The sequence below is a fragment of the Camarhynchus parvulus genome, chromosome 27, assembly GCF_901933205.1.
Source record: "Camarhynchus parvulus chromosome 27, STF_HiC, whole genome shotgun sequence".
Lineage (NCBI taxonomy): Eukaryota > Metazoa > Chordata > Aves > Passeriformes > Thraupidae > Camarhynchus > Camarhynchus parvulus.
In genome coordinates, this window is record NC_044597.1 from 5731393 (window position 1) to 5752379 (window position 20987).

General features: G+C 53.2%; 1 protein-coding gene across 2 annotated transcripts; it reads right to left on the reverse strand.

Annotated features, from left to right (window-relative positions):
- Positions 1-958: 958 nt before the first annotated feature.
- On the reverse strand, positions 959-20501 carry PIP4K2B (phosphatidylinositol-5-phosphate 4-kinase type 2 beta). 2 transcript variants are annotated; one of them, XM_030966350.1, is made up of 10 exons: positions 20303-20501; positions 12427-12524; positions 11075-11171; positions 8474-8626; positions 7512-7658; positions 7101-7139; positions 5839-5952; positions 4807-5065; positions 4272-4375; positions 959-3840 (listed from the first exon to the last, which is right to left on the reverse strand). In XM_030966350.1, the coding sequence occupies exons 1-10, from the start codon at positions 20480-20482 to the stop codon at positions 3760-3762; spliced, it is 1272 nt and encodes a 423-aa protein (XP_030822210.1). In that variant the 5' UTR covers positions 20483-20501; the 3' UTR covers positions 959-3759. The 2 variants fall into 2 exon arrangements, with proteins under 2 accessions (XP_030822210.1, XP_030822211.1); XM_030966351.1 differs by lacking the exon at positions 20303-20501 and adding an exon at positions 14679-14729.
- Positions 20502-20987: the final 486 nt, after the last annotated feature.

Consider the following 20987-nt stretch of genomic DNA (forward strand, 5'->3'; position numbering starts at 1 on the left):
ATAAGACTCAAAGTGGTTCTGATTTCCTTGCTGATTGTGCTGATCCAGATTTCAAGCTGGGACTGTGGGAGTGCGGCCTCCCCCTGCTGCCCTGCGAGGTGAACTGTGTCCCCAGTGGGGTGAATTCCATGCCCATGGGATAAATTCCATCCCCATAGGATGAATTCTGTCCCCACGGGATTAATTCCATCCCCACAGAAGGAATTCCATCCCGACATGGTGAATTCTGTCCCCATGGGATGAATTCTGTCGCCAGTGGGGTAAATTTTGACCCCACAGGATGAACTCCATCCCCATGGGGTGAATTCCCAATCAATTCCATGGGGTGCATTCCCAATTAATTCCACGATTGTGGCTCACGATGGAGCCTGGGCCAGGCAGGGGTGAGGAGGGACCAAGGGAAGGCTCCCACAGCTCCTGGGGCTGTTCCCCAAATCCCAGCCCTGGGGAGCCCCTGGAACCCCCAGTTCCCAGCCCAGTTCCCACCCCAGCAGCTCTGCAGTGCATTTACTGCACTCCTGGAGCACAGCTGGCTCTGCCTCCCCTCTCCCACTCTGATTTCGGGGCTGTCCCAACAGGGAAGGTGGGAATTCCCAGCTCGAAGCATATTTTGGGGGTTTTAAATCCCTTAGGAATGTGGATCCTGCAGCTCCTCCTGCCTCAGGCACTGCAGAGGGGGAAATGCTGCTCACTGATTATTTGGAGCTCCACTGGACCAAAATTCTCCTTTTTTTTTTGCCAAAAAAATTCCTGAATTCTGCTGCAAATCCTGTCAGTTAAATGTGTTCTGCAGGGGTCATGCTAAAGACAGGGATATCTACATTCAGCAAAAACTAGAATTAAATCCACACCAAAACCAGACAACAAACTAGCACAAGCAGTTGTAAAACCAGAATTGAAAGGGCTGGGTTTTTCTTTTGGTTTTTTTGGTTTTTTTTTTTTTTTTTGTTTTTTTTTTTTTTGTTTTTAAATACTTGAGTTAAAAAGTGACCTAAAACAAGATTTAAGAGAAAAAGAAAAACCCAACAAAACAAAACAAAGCAAAGCAAAAAGAAAAGAAAACAAACAGAAAGAAAAAGTCCCTTTTAAAACCAAATCAAGATATTTGCAGCTTCGCTTCTTGTTCTGGTAATAAAAAATACTGTCTAGAAACAAAATTTAGCATTTTTAAGGTAATGCTACTTCTGCAAATGTAAACAATATACAAAAATGCTTCTGTTAAACAAAGTTACATACCTGCGTAATACATCATTAGGTGAGAAAATTGCATTTAATCACTTTAATACACAATATGGCAACTGGACAGAAGGGGCAGAATCTTTGTGGGACCCCCCCAGATTCACCTGGAACAGCCAAATTTAATCCCAGCAGGAGTTTGGAATAAGAAAATATTTCCTGCTCTCAATTTTTGTCAGAACTCTGTAAGGATTTCTGCAGGAATTCCCTGGTTTTTGATTGGATTCCTTATTCATTATTCTGGAATTCAATAAAGGAGATTTTTTTGCCATCTTCACTCTCCTTTCTCTGGGTTTGCTCTGTGGTGTTCACCCACCTCCTGCTCTCTTCCTCTCCCCTTTTTATCCTTTTATTTATTTATGTTTGTTTTTTTTTTAATAGATGATTTCAAGATAAAACAACTTCCAAGCTACTTTCCCCAAAAGGAGAAGGGCAAACTTACCAGGTCAAAGTTGCAGATTCATTGCAGATTTTTTTTTAACTGTCAAGAATAAAAAGTGATTGGTGTTTAATTCCTAATTAGCAGTAAACTTAAGTGCTTATTAAGAGAGAAGCAACCAATATAATGCCCACAAAATGAAGCTGATGATGCCCTTTAAGTCCTCCCTTTTTTTTCTCTTAAAGTATTTTTTAGCTGCATTTGGGTCGTGGCTTTTCCAGCTGCACAGCCTAAAACCCCTCCAGCCTCCCACACCAAAGGGACAGCAGAAATTTGTGCCACGCCAAAGGAAAGGACCAAAAATCCTCAAATCCCATCAGGACCCCTAATTTTTCATTTCTCCAAAATTCTATTTACAGTGCACCCTCAGGGGCTTCAATTTCAGCCCCTCCCAAGGTGAGACCTGTGGGGGGGATTCACATCAGGAGGGGAAATGGGGAGGGGGTGAAGAGGAAATAAAACCAAAAAAATCCCCCAAACCCTGCATTCAGAATACAGCCAGAGGCAGGGTTAATTTAGAGGAATTACCAGGGTGTGATGAGCACCAGTTATGTCTCAAAAAGGACCAAAATTCCACACAGCAAGAACTGTTACAGCACAGGACAGACACTCCCAACAGCTTATTCCCCAAACAAAGGCATGTGTGAAAAACAGTTCCAAGGCAGATTAAGCAACATGTTTCAACTGCAAAGAGGTTTGTTCAAGACTCTAAATCCTGCTTAAAAAGAGAAAGGAAATTAAAATTAAAAAAACCAAACAACAAATCCCAAAACAAAGAACCAAAAGTTCTGTTGTGCAGCAGAGCTAATGAAACCCACAGCGAGGCTGCCGAGCTTGGCTGTGAAAGGGTTAAAGGAGACAAAACAGGACGATTTCAGTCACTCCAATCAGTCCCAAAATCCTTCAAGGGGGAGGCTGGAAAAGAAATCTGGTGTGAGAGTTCAACCATTTCCACTCCTGGAGGGTCACTCAGGGGGTTGGGAGCAGGATGAGCCCAGCCTCCAGCAGTCCCCCCTGGCAGCCAGGCCAATTCCTTCTGTGCAAGTCACATTTTTTAAAAATAAAACACAAAAAAACCAACCCAGCAACCTCTGTCGGGACACAGATTCAAGTACCTGTTGCAGGTGAGGTGGGGAAGGAAGACTGAATAATTAATTAGCTAATTAACACTGGCAGGATTGTGATGGTGACCTCAGAGGCTGAGGAAGTGGCCCAAAATCTTAGCCTGGATCTACAGGTACAAAAATGCCTTTTTTAAAATCTTTTTTTTTTTCTCTTCTTTCAAGGAAATCTTCAGAGCTGGCCAATTAAAATCACCCCAGGTCCGAGCACATAATGAGATGAGGTTGGTCAATGCCTCTCTCAGTTCTCTGCTTGTTTTTAGCTTTTAGGAGTTACACCTTTTTTTTTTGTTTTCAGACATCATCTTTGGTAGGTGGTCATTTCCCTCATCTTTCTTGTAAATCAAGTGCAGTTACAAAAAAGTGGTTTGTTTTTTTTTTCCTTTTCTTTTTCGTTACTTAAATTAACCAAAAAAATATAAAGTGTCCCAGTTTGAATTTACCTAAAGTTCAGCGACTCCTCCTTTTTATCAGAGTTATATTTTCCATCCTTGAAATGGTGAGCTATTTTCCTTCCAATTCCTACCGAGAGGGAAATAAAGGTTTTTTTTTTCTTTTTCTGGCCAAGCCAGTCCAATAAAACAACAACACCAACAACACAAAAAACAAGGAGTGGTTTGTGAGTCAGGCACTGCTGAATGTGACCCCTCGGGGACAGTGCCACACGTGTCCCAGCCCCTCAGCAGAGAGGAGAAAACGTCACTGGGCAGAAAGCGCAGTGCTGGAACAATGCACTTGGCTTGTTGGGAAAAGCCCTCAAATCTGAGATCTGGGCACTTCTGGAACGCCAAACCCAGAGGTGCAGCGGGCGCAGCGAGGATGAGGATGGGTTTTGTCACACGGTGCCACACGTGCCCCACACGGTGCCACAGGTGTGCCCCGGTGCTGCTGCAGTGTCTGTGCTGTCCCAGGCTGCAGGAGCAGCCCCCAGGCCTGCCTGCAGCCCTACGGCAAGATGTGCCCCTATGTCAGGATGCTGGAGATGAACTCGTTGAAGCGCTTCGAGTACTGCTCGGGGTTCACCGTGGAGATCTCGGCCCCAGCCTGCGGAGAGACAGCGGGTCAGAGGGCAGGGGAGGGGTCAAGGAGGGGTCAGGAAAGGGTCAGAGGGGCAGGGAGGGGGCAGGGGCACAGCCCCTCTGTTGGGGAGGATCCACAGCTAAGGGACAACCCAGCAGGTCTGGAGAGATCCCCAAGGAAAATGACTTCAGCTCCAGCTGCATGTTCAGCCAGGGCACTGTGAACCTTCATGGCTCCATCCCTCCAGCACCTCCCAAATTGAGATGAAAATACAAATTACCCCAATCAAGCAGAGGGAAAACCTACCCCTGAGGTGACATGGAGGGAAGTGCTGAGCACAGGGGCTGAAGAATTCCCACCCTGGCAGGAAGATCAGTGCTGGGGACACCTTCCACCCCAGGAGATGCTGCAGAGCAGAAGCCCCAGACCCAAGAGCCCCCCTGGGCCAGGCTCACCCCATGTTTCACTGTCTTGGCAGCGTGTGCAGCTTTCTTCTTGGTGTCGTAGGGTGTGAGGATGTCGATGATGGCCATGAAATAAACCTCCTTCCTGGGGGCACCTGGGGGCATGGCAGGGGCTCAGTCCCCTGGGAACAGCCAACTGCACCTCCTCCTCCAAAAAAACCCTGGGCACACCCACCTTCATCCCCCTCCTCCAAAGACACCCCCTTCCAGCCAACACAAGGGACTGCCCAGCAAAGCAGGGACAGCCCTCCTGTCTCCTGGACTCCACCTTAAAGGTCTTTTCCAACCTCAGCAATGAGCTGATTCCTTGTCCTGCTAGGCTGGGCTTTTCCCAAGCCCGGCTAGAAAGCTCAGGGTGGCTGCCAGGACACAGGAATGGCCTCAGGGAGGACTGAACCACCTCACTGAGCCTGGGACACCTCCCCTTTCCCTGCCCTCCATCCTTCCTCCACAGTTCACTCACACCCCCCTACCCTCCCACAGCTCCCTCACACCTTCCTTGCCCTCCCCAGCTCCCCACACTCACTGTCGTGGCTCTTCATGGCATACACATCCACGGAGGGGTCGAACTCCCCGGGCCCGAAGAACCGGGGGTAGTTGAGGAGGTTGCCGGGGCTGTCGGGGGGGGTCCCGTAGGAGGAGATGGGGTTCCCCCCCAGCCCATCATTCTCACACTCCTCATCCTCTGCCCGCTCCTCTACCTCCATCTCCTCCTGCTCGGCCCGGTCCACGTCGTGGATGCCCACCAGCAGGCTGTAATCCATGATCTTCAGCTGGGCTAAAAACTGGGAGAGAGGCAGCAGTGAGAGCTGGCACCCACATGGGGTGGGGGAGGCTCAGCCCTACCCTGCAGTGCCTCCCTAGGGCTGGCATTGAGAGCTAAACCCTCCTGAGACTCCAGAGGAGCTGCACAGGCCTCCTGCCCTCAGCAGGACAAGGCTGGTGCAGGAGGAGTCATTCTGCAGCCCTGAGCCAGCAGTGAGGATGCACGTGGCAGCAGCTCTCTGGTCACAGAGAGCAGCAGACAACTTTCCCAGGCCTTTCTGGAGAAAGGCTGTGAGAAAATTAGAGAAAAGAATGGTAAATAATCCTTATCTTCACTTGTTCCACCTGTTGTTGTGTACTGTTGGCTGGGGGTCTGTACAAATCACAAATGGGACGGAATTGCTGTGGAACACCTTTCAAGCTGTTGTATTTTCCAGCATCAGTCTCATTACATGGTTATGACAATGCGAAGATGCCAGCAGCTCACGCTCTTGGTAGTAGATAAAGGACTCAATGTAACAACTTACTTTAAAAGTGTTTTGACCAATCACACAAAGCAAAACATATTGACAGTAGTTCCATCCAACCACTATAAGCACATGTACCTTTGGTTAAATAATGCCTGCTTATTTTGAATACAATACCTGCTTGTAAGCCTTCAAACACAATGCACAGAGCTCCATTATTAAACTTAGAACTTCCTAACATCTTGCTAGATAGACTTTTCTGTAGCTCAGGGAGTGAGGGGATGCAGTGAGGGGAGACAGAGCAGAGCTGTCCCCCAGGAAATTACCTCCACATCCCGCTTCAGCTTCTCAAGGAAGTTCTTTTTACTCTCTTCTCCAACATGCAGCTTCTGACCCTCATTCAAGAAGTCGTTGTCCTTGAAGGTTGGGAGATCCTTGGCCTGCAACAAAAAGCGTGAGGTGAAATTCCCCAGCCCGCTGCCAGGGGAGGGCTGGCACACAGGTGTGGCTGCAAAAGCCCCTGCTCAGTCTGGGCTTCTGGGGTGCCCAAAGTCCACTGAGGATGGAAAGGGCATCAGGCAGAGCACAGGAAGTATCAGGGAATCCGTGGGCTCAGCTAGACCTACAGGGAAGCTCGAGGGAGACGTGGAGCGAGTCAGCTTTAAAAACTGCATAGCTCCAAGCAGCTCCCAGAACTGAAATGAAATTAATGAAATAAATTCATTTTCTTGGTTTCTGACTGCAGGGGGGAAAGGGGTGAAGGCTTGGGAAAAAAAAAACCAAACAAATCTTCTCTTCCTAAAGATTTGAGGAAAACATTCAAGCCATGTTTTTTGAGGGATCTGCCTGCAGCAGGCCCTGAGGATTCTGGGCATGTGGGAGAACTTGGAGCCCCTTTGTGCCTCAGGGTTTCAATTCTTTAGTGACACAGGAGGGTGGGGTGGCTCTGTGAGCTCACAGGAACCACCCAGCTGCACGGGCCAAGGAGTTATCAGGGGATTCAGGGCAAATGGGAGTTCCCTGGCTGCTGGCTGGGATCTTTTAGGGCAGGCTGGAGCAGACTCCAACCCTGAAAATCCTACGTGCAGAACATGGATCAGCACGAGGCACTGCTGGGATTTCCACAGGGATTTCAAGGCAGCAGCACAGAAGTCCTGCAGGGGAAGGAAGCTCAGCCCTAAATTCCCCCACTCAAGCCAGGTTTAGGAATGTGCCAAGGATCTGGTTTATAAATCTTCTGGTGGAAGATCTAACCCTGACCTGCCTGGGGTTGGTAGCTAGAGTGCTGTGAGGAAACCCTTCCTTAGGGACAGCACTGCCCTCAGGTGGGGTTTGGTTCTGCTAGGACTGTCCCCCAGCCCTGGCAAGTGCCACCACAACACAGCAGGGCAGGCAGAGCCAGCTCCCTCCCAGCCTGAAAGGGGGGGCAGAGACAGGGGGAACTCAGGGCCTGAGGAACCTCTCCTGCTCAAAACTCCCACGAAAAAGGGAATGGAAAGGAAAAGGAAATGGAAAAGGGAACTCAGTTGGATCTGTCTGCCTCCAAGCACCAGGAGAAAGGAAAGGCTGGCCAGGGATGGCTCCATACCTTCTCTTTATCACTTGCTTCCCTGGATACTGTTGAGCCCTAATAAAGAAAAAAAAAAAAGAAGAAAATATCATTACTGTACTCTGGGTCACACTCCCAATGGACCAACATTGAACCTCCATGCACAGCCCGCTTAAACCTGATCCCCTGAGCAGACCCCAAAGCCCAGAACCCTGACAAGGGGGGTTCCAGGTTCAACCCCCAGAGTTCTCATGCCTCAGGTTTTAGTTTTTATATTTTTCAGATTCTGTTATGCTTTAGTGTGTGGGTCTGCGCTCCTTATTATGGGATGGTAAGCTCTCTTCACAGAGCAGGGAGACAAAAGAATTCCTTCTCCATTCTGTAACCATGCCTGGCCTGTGCTCTAGGTCAGGCTGGATAAGGCCTCACCCCAGCCCCCCAGGGCCTCACCTTCAGGTCGTACTTCCTGTGCACGGTCAGCCGGTGGCTGAAGACATTTCTGGTGACCACCATGTAGGTCTCCACCCCGTCCACGGTGAGCCGGTACATGCCCAGGAACTGCGGCAGCAGCGTGTTCCCATGGCACTCCACGATGAACTGGGGGACAGCAGGGAGGGACAGAACTCTGTCACACAAAGCCCAGCTCTGACAGGACACAAACTCGCTGAGGTGCTGCAGCCAAGGCACCCATGGGAAAGGAAAGGAGGATTGGAACAGCTCCTGGGGTCTCCAGGAAAGGAGTGAGGATGTGAGAATCCCATTCCCTGAGCAAGCTGGTCCATGGAGTGCCAGCCTGCCCATGGCAGGGAGCTGGGACATCTCCAAAGTTCTTCTCAATCCTGGGACTCTGTGACTCTGTGTATGGAGCTGGGAGACCTCCAAGGCTCCTCCCAATCCTGGGATCCTGTGACCCTGTGTGTGTCCAGCCTGCTGTGACAGGCCAGGTGTGCACTGGCACTGCCCAGCTTCACTTCTCGTGGTTACCTCGCTGTGCCTGGAACTCAGGGCCTGTTAAACACCCCCTGCTCGGAACCCCTGCCGAGCAGATGGGCTGGAAACCAGCACCTGGACCAGGACATTTCCAACTGTCCCACTGTGACCCCACTTCCCATCTTCCCTCCAGCCCCTCTGGAAGGTCTGAGGCAACAAATGAGGAGCCTGTTTGCAGCTCTGATCTACCAGGGATCCATAATTTATTCACACAAGGGCCAGGATGAACTGGGAAGGGGCTCAGCACCACAAACAGCTTCTGGGTTGTCCCTCAGACATTCGTCCCTCAGATTTTTGTCCCTCAGACCCTAAAGACCATTTTTCCCACAAAACCTGCGTTCAAGCTCTGCCAGCTATGAATCCAAGCTCCGGACCCCCAGCAGATCCCCAGGTGTGCACGGGGGGCTCCAGACTCACCGTACCTGGTGGTACTTCTTGAGGATGTTGTGCATCTCTGCCACGTCCTCACTGGACACGGCCTTGATGACGAACCTCCTGTCGTAGGTGGTGAGGAAGCGCGCGCCGCAGCGGCCCTGGCTGTCGCTGTTCACCGGGGCGCTGCGTGTCACCGAGTTCTGGGGGACAGACACGGCGTGGGGACGGTGCCAGGAGCTGTCACCTCCCTCAGTGGCAGGGCCAGCCCCACAGGAACCCCTGAGTAGCTCTGGGAAGCAGGGCCAGCCCCACAGGACCAGCTCAACCACCCACTCTGGCTGTGAACTCCAGATTTGGTGCTGCTGAGGGTAAAATCCAATTGTTTAAAAGTCTGGACATGTTTTTAGGGCTTCCAGCTGGCCCCATGATTTGCCGGCAGGTTTTACTCCCACACCTGGGGTGTGTTTTTGGAAGGTGTTTTTTACTGAAGGTTTTTTACAGGTGTAGGATACACAGGCCAAGAGCTCTCAGCATTTCCTCTCAGGGATTTAAGAACAGTCAGGATATTCCTAAGGCTTAAGGAAAACCAGACCAAAACAAACTGAAGTTCCCCTCAAAAAGCAGCTTAAGTCTGGCCAAAACCTCAGTGTTTGGGGATTCTTCACAGGTCATCCTGCACCAAAAGCCACCCTCAGGCTCTGCTATTCTTACTCCTGGACGTACAAGATGAGTATAAATAGCTTGGTTGTTCTTCTGACAACCAGCAGCATCTGCCTTTAGATCCCTGTCTCCACCCTTAGCAACCAGACAGTGCAGCAGGGCTGGAAAATCCCAGGAAAACTGCAGAGCAGCGATCAATTCCCTGAGCCACAACACCAGCTCTTTGTTCTGCTGCCTCTCCCCAGGTAGCAGGGCCTGCTGCGAGCTCCTCCCTCAGCCCCAGTCACTGCTGCTCACACCTCAAGCTGTCACCTGTCCCCTGTCTGTCCCCTCCACCTGCCCACAAGTCATTTTATCAACCAGCAACCTCTCACCAGCATTTCCTGGTGGGGAGGGCTATGAAACACAGCAGCACCAACTGTGGTCCTTAAGTTTTCCAGCATTTCTGCGCTGGACATTGCGTTTCAGGTTGGATTATTTGGTTTTTTTAGGTGGCAGTGGCACTGCTGTGTCCCCCTCGCTCAGCTCTGGCAGCAGAGGGAGCCTGCAGCAGAGCCGGCTCTGAGAGAGAGATTTACCACATCATGCTGCAAGTGAGCCCAGAGGTTTCCTTTCAGAATGAAGCATTTAAAGCTTTTAAAACTTTAATGAAGCAGGGGAAAAACTCTGCTGCTGCCAACGGCTTTAGAGAGCGTCAGGAAAATAAAGGCAAACAGAAAAATCCCCTTTGCTGCTCGCTGACATTTGCAAAGGGGTCTGTGCCAGGCAGTTTAATCAGCCCCCACCTCAAAACCACAGAGCTTTTCTTCTGGAGCTGGGAAGCAGAAATCGTGACCACACAGAGCATTACCAAACTCACAGCCCTCAGCTCCCTTCCTGTCACTCCCACCTCTCCCACAGTTGGGCTGTTAAATTCAGCCTTCTGGCTCCATTCCCACTCGAGCCATCACACTTTACCCACCTGAATTTAGCTCAATTAAGGTTTTCCGTTCCAGCTGAACAGAAAACACTTTTAAAAAAGCCAAAGCAGCCCAGAGATGGGGGAAGCAATCCCTCAGAACAAGAGGGGGAGCGTAAATGATGAACTACAGAGAGTGTGGGTCACACCTGCGGAGGGTGTTATCACAAAGGGCTGTGACATGGGCGCAGGGGGAGGCAGTGTGGGACCAGCCCTGCTCCAGCTGCTCTCCCCACCAGGCAGGGAGCACGTGGAGGGAACAGGGAGGCTGCAGCACTCCCCCACGTGCCTCTGCAGTCAGAGTGTTCCAGGGGATGCCCCTGGCACTGTGGCTGCTCTGTCACCACGTGCTGGGGACACTCCAGCTCCCTGACACCCGGCCTGCTCAGGGCCATGCGGCCACCACTGCCCCGCTGGCCCCGCTCCGTGTGATCTCCCAGCCCTGAGCTGTCCCTGGCCCTGCTCTGGGTGATCTCCCAGCCCTGAGCTGCCTCTGCTCAGCTCCTCGTGCTCAGGGCTCAGAGCTGGCTGAGGAAGGGCGGCCCTGCTGCAGCAGCCAGAGCTGTGACATCCCCAGAGTCCCCAAAGCTGAGCCCAGCACTGTTAACAGCAGACTCCTGTCCAAGAAAATCAGCTCCTCTGGCATTAGGGGATGAATCCCAAAGCAGGAGCCACCTTGATACACCCAATTCAACAGCACACACTTGACTGAGAGCAGCAGATTCATCTGAATCTGTACAAACACCACAGACTCATTTTCCTTGCAGATATTCCAGGCTGGATTATCGTTATTCTCCAGCTCCTGCCTGTCCACAGCCACCTGTGCCCCCATTCCAAGCCTTGGGAGCAGGGATCACCTTCTCCTCCTACTGCCCTGTGCTTGGCACAGCAAGATCCACTGCACTGCTGTGGTTCTGGTGGAACCACTCAAACACCAATTATAAACCCAGAAAAGCTGCTGGCAGCAACATTTGCAGCATGGTTTCTCCGCCAGGAGGGCTGCTCTGTCCTAGAAGAGAAGAGAGGGTACCTGGTAGTCCTGGTCATCGATCCCAAATCTCTCCCGGAGGTTCCGGAACACCAGGGGACAATACTCCTTGAATTTGAAGCGGCTGGGCAGGTTCTCCCTAGGGCAGGGCAGAGATGTCAGCAGTGCCACACAATGCCACGCTGGCTCCCACTCCTTGCCAGCCCCCCAGGACACCCCAGCCTTGCTGTGCCCTCGGCAGGGCAGCTCCTTGCTTTGGATGCCCACAAAACCCATCTCTCCCAGGGAACTCTGCAGGATCCTGGCTAGCAGGGATGGTATGGGAGCATGGAGCTTGTGTGGCTGCCAGGGCAACCGTGCCACAGGCCACTCTGAGGGAGCCATCCTGCTTGCGCCCTCCTCGGTGGCTTTGGCACACTGGCACACAGCTGTCCCCCCACAGCAGCCACACAGCTGTCCCTGCACATGCTGTCATGCAGCTGTTACTGCACATGTCGGCACCACTGTCAGTGCACACACTGTCACAAGGCTGTCCCCACACACTCTATCCCTGCACTCCAGGCAGAGCTGCAGGAGCAGAGGGGCTGGGCTCTGGCTTCAGCTCCCATCACAGCACCAGAAGGGTCAAGGCCCCACAGAGCAGCTCAGCCACAGCACCCAGGAGAGGGGGGATCAGCTCCAGCCTGGCTCTGCTGCCCCCAGGCACAGGACAGGGGACAATGACAGCATTCCCTGTCACTGAGGGAGCTGCATCTGCTCCTCCCACAGCCCTGAACCTGCACAGGGAGAGAAGCAGAGTTTGTTCCTGCTTGGACACAGTGGGAGAATTTGGCAGCTCCTTCTCAATGAGAAACCCAGGCAGTGACAGGTGGGGAGCTCAGATCTTCTCTGGAGGAGAAGAGAGCAGATCCCGCATGTTGGACGTGCCAGGAGAGACAAACTTCCCCATCACCTCCCACTCTGCAAAGCTGATCCCTGTGCAGCTTGGGGAAAACAAAGGATTAATCGGGGAGCTCTGCAGCCCTGCGGAGCCGGGATGGAGAGAGAACACAGCTCTGAGCACCAGCCACAACCACGACTTCAAAACAGCTTCCAAAAGTGGATTTTTTGAGAAAATGAGACAGGGGCAACTCCAGAGAGACTCCACGAGCACAGCACAGCTGCAGAGCTGCCTCCTGTGAACAGTTTAATCCCTCAAAGGATGGAAACCAACCACCACAGAGTATCTCAGTGACAGACTGACCACACCATGGCCTGTCCAGGGTCTAGGCAGGGCACAGGGCATGGATCCCCCTGGCAGTAGAGTTGGGAACAACCCAGAAGGCCTCCCCCAGGCCAGTCTGCCTCACAGCACAGAGCTCTGACCACAGAGAGGTTGGGAAACTCCTACTTACTTGTTGAATAGATGATTGTCCACCTTAATCTTACTGTAGGCTTTAAAGTCATCGGGCATTAACATGACGGGGACGGGAACATTGCTGAGCTCATTGATCTGCAAGAGAGAGGAAAGGGAGACTCAAACCCAGGTCCCACTGCCCTGGGGACCTGCACGGATGTCCAACACCTCAGGGGATGGGTTTGGGGCACCGTGACCCATCAGACAGAAGCAGCTGGGGAACACTGTGGCGACAGGCCACAGCAGCACCTCATTCCACAATGTGGTCAATTCTCCTGAGACAACCTTTCCCCCTCCACTGACCATCCAAGACACAGCTGAGAACCCAGACAAACCCACAGGCCAAGAACCAGCAGATTTTATGTTTTAACTTAACCACCTCACTGAGAAAATGTTCCAGTTAATTACTCCTGCTACAAACCAGGATGACCAAAGCCTTTGCTGCAGCCCAGCACAGCTCCCCGTGGATGCTGTTTCCATGCTGGCTGTCTCCTGTTGCTCCCATCCCACCTTCTCCAGAGGGATGAGTCACTCACTAGATTGTTTTTGCTCCTTAGTCATGTGTGGCAGCCACAGGAACACGGGGAAGCAGAAGAATGAATGTTCAGATACTATTGTACAGGCGGGCTCAAGCTGCAGCACCCAGTAGTGCCAGCATCAATAATAATAATAACAACATAATAATAATAAAGATCCACCTCTGGACTGTGTCTGGCTGCCCTGCTCCAGTCACTGACAAGACTGTGCCAGAATCAAGAAGTTTCTGAGCTGCCTTTTCTGAGGACAGCCCTAGTGCCACCTCCCCCAGGGACTCCCCACAGCCCCATCTCACTGAACTCCTGTTAACAGCCTGGATTCAGGAAACAATTCCATTCCAGCTCTGTTCCCATGACTGCTGTGCCAAGCAGGTAGTGCAGGAGAGGGAGGCAGACGATGCTGGCACCAGCGGGGGTTGGCTCCAAGTCAGCTCTGGGGGCTGTTCCCAGCACCAGAACCTCCAGCAGGTCAAGTGACTCCCAGCACACTGGGAAAGCTGCTGGAAAACTTCCCTGCTGGCTGGGAGCAGGGGCCAGGCTCAGGAAAGGGATCCAGCTCTGGGATTCCCCGTTCCCTGCGTGCAGCAGGACACACAGCACTGCCCAAAGTGCTGCCACATCCCTGCTGGGCTCCGCAGGGTTCAGCCCCGGGGACGTGTCATGAGCCAATTCCATGCAGCCCATGTTTATCCCACCCTTTCTCCATCGTTACCACGAAAATCCAGACCAGATTTAACACACGTCAGACTGGGAAGAAAGACACATCCCAGTGCCAGGAGGGAAGGCGGCTATTTTCAGAGCCAGCCGTCACACACAACAGAAGCGGGAAGCGAAGCGGCCGCGGCTCCTGGAGGGAGCGGCGCTGCAGCTCTGCACAGCCCTGCTCTGCAAAGCCCTGCTCTCTAGCACCCAGCTGATGCCTTAAGCTTTAGCTTTTATATTTTTCAGGTCCTGTGCTGGATCGGGGTATAACTCTGAACTCCATACAGAGTGTTTGTAAGCTCTCATCACAGTTTGATCAGACAAAACAATCCTTCCAGGCCTGAGAACCAAAGCCACCATCACAGCCTCAGGCCTGAAAAGTATGAACAAAAATTAATGGGAGAGGGGGAGAGCAAACTGGGGGACTGTGACTTCATTACCTGAAGCTGTAATTGGACAACTAACCCCCGATATCCCGAAGAACTCGTGACTGTCATCCATCTCAGGTGTAGCCTCTGCACTGCCCAAGGCGTATCTGTTAAAGCCGTTAATAAATACCTATTTTATTCTCCAACTCTGTCTAGCCTCTGCTCTAGGTATCCAGCCCAAGGCATCACAGCACTGCCATAAACCCTGTGGGATGTATGGAAAATGCTGCACAGATGAACGAATGAATAAATAATGGCACACATCCCCCACCGGCAGCATCCCCGAGCAGGGAGAGGCCGATGGCCCCAGTTTGGCTCAATCCTGCACGGAGCCAACCCCTGAGCCAGAGGGGAGAGAAAAGGGAACAGACTCCAGGTGAGGAAGGGATCTCCCAGCTCGAAGCCACTGCAGGGAGCTGCATCAGAGTCCCACGCAGAGATTTCCTCTCGGGGAGAGGAGAAAACAACTCATTCGACACTGAGACAGAGGCGCTGCCTCCAGCCACTAATTATTGCTGTCTGCCAGGAGGGGAAGCCTGACAGCTCCTGCCACACGCCTGCTCCCATCCCAGCCTGCTCCCAGCCCTCTTCCCGCCGTGGGGAAGGCACAAACAAGCCATTATCAGCTCCTTGCCGAGCGGAGGAAGGGTGCTGACGGCTGAGAGGGAACAGCGATTAGGAGGCTGCCTCCTCGCTGGCAACAATTCAGACACAAATGTTCTGAGGCCTCGCTGGGTGCCCTCGTTTCTGCCACGGCACAAACCTCAAAGCGAGTGTGGGACCTGTTGCGAGGCTCCCGAATGGCAGAAATGGCGCACCAGGATAGCTCTGGATCGTTTCAGAGGTGCCATCATTCCTCACAAGATAAAAGAGCCCAAAAAATCCTCCTTGTGGAAGCATTTCCCCCCTTCCAGCAGAGCTGGCTGGACGCTTTGGGATCCGGCTTTGGAGGAGACAGGGAAAAGGAAGGGGGTGTGTGGGCAACAGGATGTGGATGAAGGGCTGAATTTGGGATTCAAGCTCTGGAGGAGACAGGGAGAAGGAATGGGGTTGTGTTGGGCACCAAGATGTGGATGAAAGGCTGGACTGGTCATTTTTAGACCCAGAACTGCCCACCTACCCTCCCCCAAGTTAGCTCTGGGCCAGTGGTCACTGGGCCTCTGCTCCTGGCACCAGTCTGGAAGAAAACACAGATTTATTTAGTTTAGTTTTGTTGCTACGTCAGGTTTTTTAAATCTAATTTTTTTGTTGTTTCAGCACCGTGTGCTCCCGCAGCAACACCCATGCCTGACACTTTCCCAAGGGAGAGGAACAAAAAGCCCCCACACACCTCGGGAAAGGGATATCCCAACTCCTCCCTTCTCACAGCACAAGCCTCAGCATCCAGCCCCCTTCCCAAGGATTATCCAGCCAAATCCTGAAACACCAGGACTCCTTCCCAAAGGAAAGCCTGGCCAGCAGCACCTATCACCTCTCCAGAGGGATCCTCTCCTCAGGCTCATCCTGGGGGAATCTGAGCAGCCTCCTGGAGGGAGCAACGTGACAAACGCCTGGCACATGTTTGCTCTCTCGCCTTCTCCCGGGGGAGAGGCGTGCAGCAGCAAATTAAATATAGCAGAGTGTGGGTGAGTGTGTGTCCCGGGGTATTTATGCTCCAGGAGACAAGGTCACAGCAAGGTGCACGGCAGGGAGGTGCTCAGCTTCTGGGGAGCACATTCCCAGGGATCTGTGCCCAAAAAGAGGAGGAACTCTGCCTGGAGCAGGATCTCTGGGGCTGTGGGTACCAGGGAGATGCTGGGTGTGGTTCTGGAGGAGGCAGGGACAGAGGGCAGAGGTGCAGCAGCACCACAAACACATCTGGACCCTGACAGGCTGTTTTCGGCATCACAGACACTGCAAGGCACAGGAGCAGCAGGCTGTGCCACACCTCTACCACATCAGAGGTCCCCAAAGTGTGGACAGAATGGGTCAGGGATTTGCAGCCACACCCAGAGCGATGCTGGGTTCCCTTAAGGCTTTTTAGCCCTGATCTGCTCTTAAACCCACTTCACTTTGTGGCCCAGCAGCACCACTCAGGACTCCAGGCTGAAGATTTCTCTTTGCCACCAAAGCCAATTCCTTTCCCAATGAAAGCCACATAAATATTCTGTGTCATTCAGGGACAGCTGTTGGGATGAACGGGCCAGGCATAATTTTGTTTCAAAACCTGACTGTAGCCTCAAAGTGGCAATTAGCATTAGTAAATTGATGGGAAAATGCGATTTGTTTACTAACAAGATGCAGCTGATGGAGTGTGTGAGCCCACTCTCAGGGATTCTCAGCAACAGGAATTTGCTCAGGAAAATAAAGATACTTTGTTCCCCTCAAAGCTTTCCAATCAGGCATCTCGGTGAGTATTAGTTAAACTTTATTATGCACCGGGGAAGGAGGTGAAAGACACATGGGAAAATCACTTTAGCATGGAGACAAACCCACAGCTGTGGCAAAACTTCGCTGCTGCTTAGCACAGAGCAGCAACTGGGTGATGGTTTGAGGGAAAAACCCTGTTTTCCATGAATTAGAGCATGATTAATCAGTATCCATGCTAACAACCCTCTGTGCAAAGCGAGGGAAGAGTGAATCTTGCAGTCAATAATTCCTCTGGGGACACCAGGATGCTTTAAGATGGAAAAAAAAAGCATCCCCTGGTGAGAGCAAACCCATGTATTCCTGAAAAAAAGTACTTGGAAAGCTGCTGGAAAGGATTCCTGGCTGCATGACAGGGATCAGGCAGTGCCACTCTCCTGTCCCCAGTCCTGTCAGCCTCAGGGTCACTGGGAAGCATCCATGCTCCCAGTCCTCTCACAGGTGGGCAGAGCTGATGCATCCCTCGGTCCAAAAAAGCTGAGAAATGGGAAAATTCAACAACCAACACATGGTCACGGCAGTCAGCAGAAATGAGCAGGGAAATGAGCCCTGTTCTCCTCACTGAACCACCCAGGAAAATCCTCCTTTGTCCCCCAAAAAGGAAAAGGGCTCCTGAAATGGGGATTTGATCAGGAAAGGGCTCCTGCAATGGGGATTGGAACAGGAAAGGGCTCCTGGATGAGCAGTTGACAGCCAGGCCCTTGGTCATTCCAGGGGCTGGCATAGCCCTGGCCATATGCTGCTCTTTCCAGAGGTCAATTAGAGCTGGGCTGGGAAGGGACGGATCCAGGCCGTTCCCACCGTGCCAGGAGCAATTTCTGGGATCTGAGTGTTTGATATGTGGCAGATGCTGCTCTGGCAGCACGGAAGGCAAGGCTGCAGAGCAGGGAGCGCCGTGCTCCATTCCCAGCACTGCTGTTTCCCTGGAATACTAACGAGCTCTGCTCCTGCTGGCAGTGCTCCTGAGGGCCTGGGAGATGGCTGCTGCTCCAGCCAGGAACTGGAGCCTCTGGAGCTGCCTTGAGCAAGATCCACGCAGCCAACAGATCTCCCTGTTCCCACAAGAACGGGATGTTCGTGCCTTTCCCCTGCCAGCTGCCAGAGCCACTGAAATCTTTTCCAGCCGAGGAACCGGCAGCCCTACAGACACAGATCTCAATCACCTCCCTGGGATCCCAGAGCCTTCCACCCCTACAGACACAGACCCACAATCCCAGAGCTTTCCATCCCCACAGACACAGATCCTCAATCCCCTCCCTGGGATCCCAGAGCCTTCCATCAGCAGCACCTTACAACCGTTTCCATGGTTCCCAGAGCATCGCACAACACTCTGTTCATCTCTCTGGCTGGGAGGTGGCTGCTCCCTTCCAGAACCGTCCCAACTTTCCCATCCTGTGCATGTGGATCCACCCAGGGCATGGAAAACACACCTGGAGCACCACACACAGACCCTATCCTCAGGAGCTGCAGCTCCTCTCCCAGTGCCATGACAACGGCAGGAGAAGCTTCCCCAGGAACCATCCCCGCATCTGCTGGATTAAGGGTCTGACAGAAAACTCAGAAATCGAGGCTGAGCCATGGTGGCTCCACTTTTACACAAGTTCTCCCCTCCCCTCCGTGGTTTTCTGGTCCAAAATTCAAATTGTTTGAGTCATATCACCCCTGTCTGGCCCTGCTCACAGCAGCCCCACCCCAATCCCAATCCCACCCCTGGCTGGGACCACCAGGACCCGTTATTGAAACGCTCCAAAGTGGTGTTCCAGAAGGCAGCTCCTGCTCTTGGGGTACTCCTGATGCTCTCCAGAGCCAGCCGTGCATGTGCTCAGCAGCCTCTTTAAGGCTGTTCCAGACTGGGAGAAGGGCCCACGGGGATTTCTGCAGCACATTGCACAAAATGGTTGTTTGTTTCATTTCTCCGTGAAAAAGCTCACCCCATATCCAAACAATTCTGACAGGATCCTCCTGGCACAGCTCCAGGGCTTGTGCTGAGAGCTGTTTTCCCCTCCTCCCACTGCAAGGATCCCAGGGCAGAACTCCATGGACACAGCCCAGAGCCTCCTCACTCACCCACCCCTCCTTGTCCAAAGCAGCCAAATATTAAACAAATTAAAGGATTTCCGACAAAGCTTAAAGGTTATTCCCGAAAAGGTATCCCAAACCCCTTAGCTGGAGGCACCTAATTTCAATTCCCACCTAAGCAAGGCACTAGAATCATCTCCCATCCACAGCTGCCACCAAACCCTCACCCCAATGTGGCAGAGAGGTGGAGGGATTTACTGGGAAATCCTAAACGCCTTCCCAAAGGTCAGGAGGTCACAGCTGAACTTTTCTCACCCCCTTTCCCAGCCCCTCAGCTCCTTCCTGGCAGCAATTTCTTCCTAATACACATCCGATATAATCTCATTACCAGCTTAGTGTCAGCTTGCCTTCCTCCCTTTGCCCAAATATCTCACAGCCAAGGGCTCCCAGAGTTACTCTGTCCTCATCCAGGGTCTCAAATTCCTGCCAGGCTCCTACTGCCCAGACAGCTACAACAAAGAAAAACACCCCCCCGCCCCACAAAAAAGGCCAATTGCCAGCAAGCAAACGTCACTAGGAGGCCACAAATGAAACTCGGAAAAATCCCACAACTTCCATTTCTTCAGGGCTGCTAATGGCACCACTGATCAAAGGCCGATTAAAGTCATTATCCTGCTTCCTGGGCAAGGCTGGGAGCACTTGGAACATCCTTTGCCTCAAAGCCAGCACCGTGCTGAACAACATTTGGAAGTGTTCGCTCCAGCCAGGCAGGCCAGGAGGATTTTTTTTAAAAATTCTTGATGTGTTATTTGTTTTGGGAAAAAAATGAGCCTGAGTCCTTTCACTCTCTAGGAAGCATTCACTAATCCACTGGAGAAATAGGTCTGTCTGAGACCTAAAAGTGGATTAATTGAGGAAGGGATGAAGCTTCTGGCTTTTTTGGCCAAGAACAGCACCCAGCAGCCACATCCAAGGATCAGTCCTCGTGCCTGCCATCATAAAGCCGGGAGAAGTTTCCAGAGAAAACAGGGATGGTCTTCGGAATTCCCAAAGGAGGTGGATCAGAGCTGAGCCATCACAGACATTCCCAAAGGACCCTCTCACAACTCGGTCCCAAAGGAACTGAGGCCAAGAGGACACGCATGGCCCGAGTCCTGTAATCAAAGGGGACAAATCCGGGACAAACCCCTCATTTTGGCGGATGGAGATTGGAGACATATTGTCCAATGTCCTCCGGCCTGTGACACAGGGGAATCCCTCACTGGGACAGCCAGAGGGACAGTCCTGGTGGACACCGGGGGGTTGGCACAGGGGACAGGGCTGTGGGTGCCAAATTCGTGTCCCCCCCAGGGCCAGAGGGGAGATTGTGCCACAGCAACATCACCCAAAAAGGTATCAGTCCCCCTGCCCAGTCCGGGAAAATGGGTGTGGAAAAGGTGTCGGGGTGGGGACACAGGGACGTGCCTGGCAGGGACACCCCGAACTGGGGATCGCCAAACGGCCTGGTGACACAGAGCCAGCAAGAGGAGACCACAGAGCCCAGGGAGGGCTGGATCGGGGCTGGGATGCAAAGGGAAGGAAGGCTGGGATTCCGCGGGGATGAGAGAAAAAAGCTGCTCTGGAGGGGAGGGAAAAGGCCCAGCCCGAGGGGGAGCGGGGAAGGGTCGGATATGAGGGAGTAGGGCACTGCTGAAGAGGATGAGGGGGCTGAGAGGACGAGGCCCCGCTCCCGGGGTGCTCTGAGGGGCGGGGGTTTGGGGTGGGCCGCGCCGCCCGCTCTCACCGTGTGGTTCGCCCCCCACATAAGGACGCTGAGCAGCGGCTCCGAGGCCCGGAACAGCTTCACCTTCTGGCACACGAAGTGTTTCTTCTTGGTCTTGGTCTTGCTGGCGCTCAGGGCCGAGCCCACGGCGGCCACGGCTCCCGCCGCCGTCCCCGCGGCCCCCGCGCAGTTCGCGGCCATGGCGGACCCGACCGACCCCCTCCCCGTGCCCCCCTACCAGCGCCTCCGCATGGTTCCGCCCGGCCCGGCACGCCCCCCCTCCCGCAGTGGTACCGCCCGGCCCCGTCAACCCCGGCCCGTTAAGCTTTCCCCTCGCCGGCTCTGCCCCTGCCGCTGCCACGGTGGTTCGGTCCCTGGCCCCCCCCCGCCCGCCCCCGCGGTGGTTCGCTCCGCCGTGGCCGGCCAAGCCCGCTCCGGCCCCGCGCCGAGGAGGCGCCAAGATGGCGGCGGGCTGAGGGGGTGGGGAGCGGGAGGTGCCATGTCCCGCCCGAGCCGGGGGAACGGCGGGCGCTGGCGGTGGGAGAGCCGCGGCTCGGGCTGCGGCAGGAGCGGGGAGAGCCGCGGCACGCACTGGGCTGTGAGAGGGAACAACGGAGAGGGATAACGAACGGAGAAGGAGACAGAGGGGAAAAAGCCCTATTCCCTCCTCCTGCTCCCGGAGATGGTCTCGCCCAGTCGGCGTGAC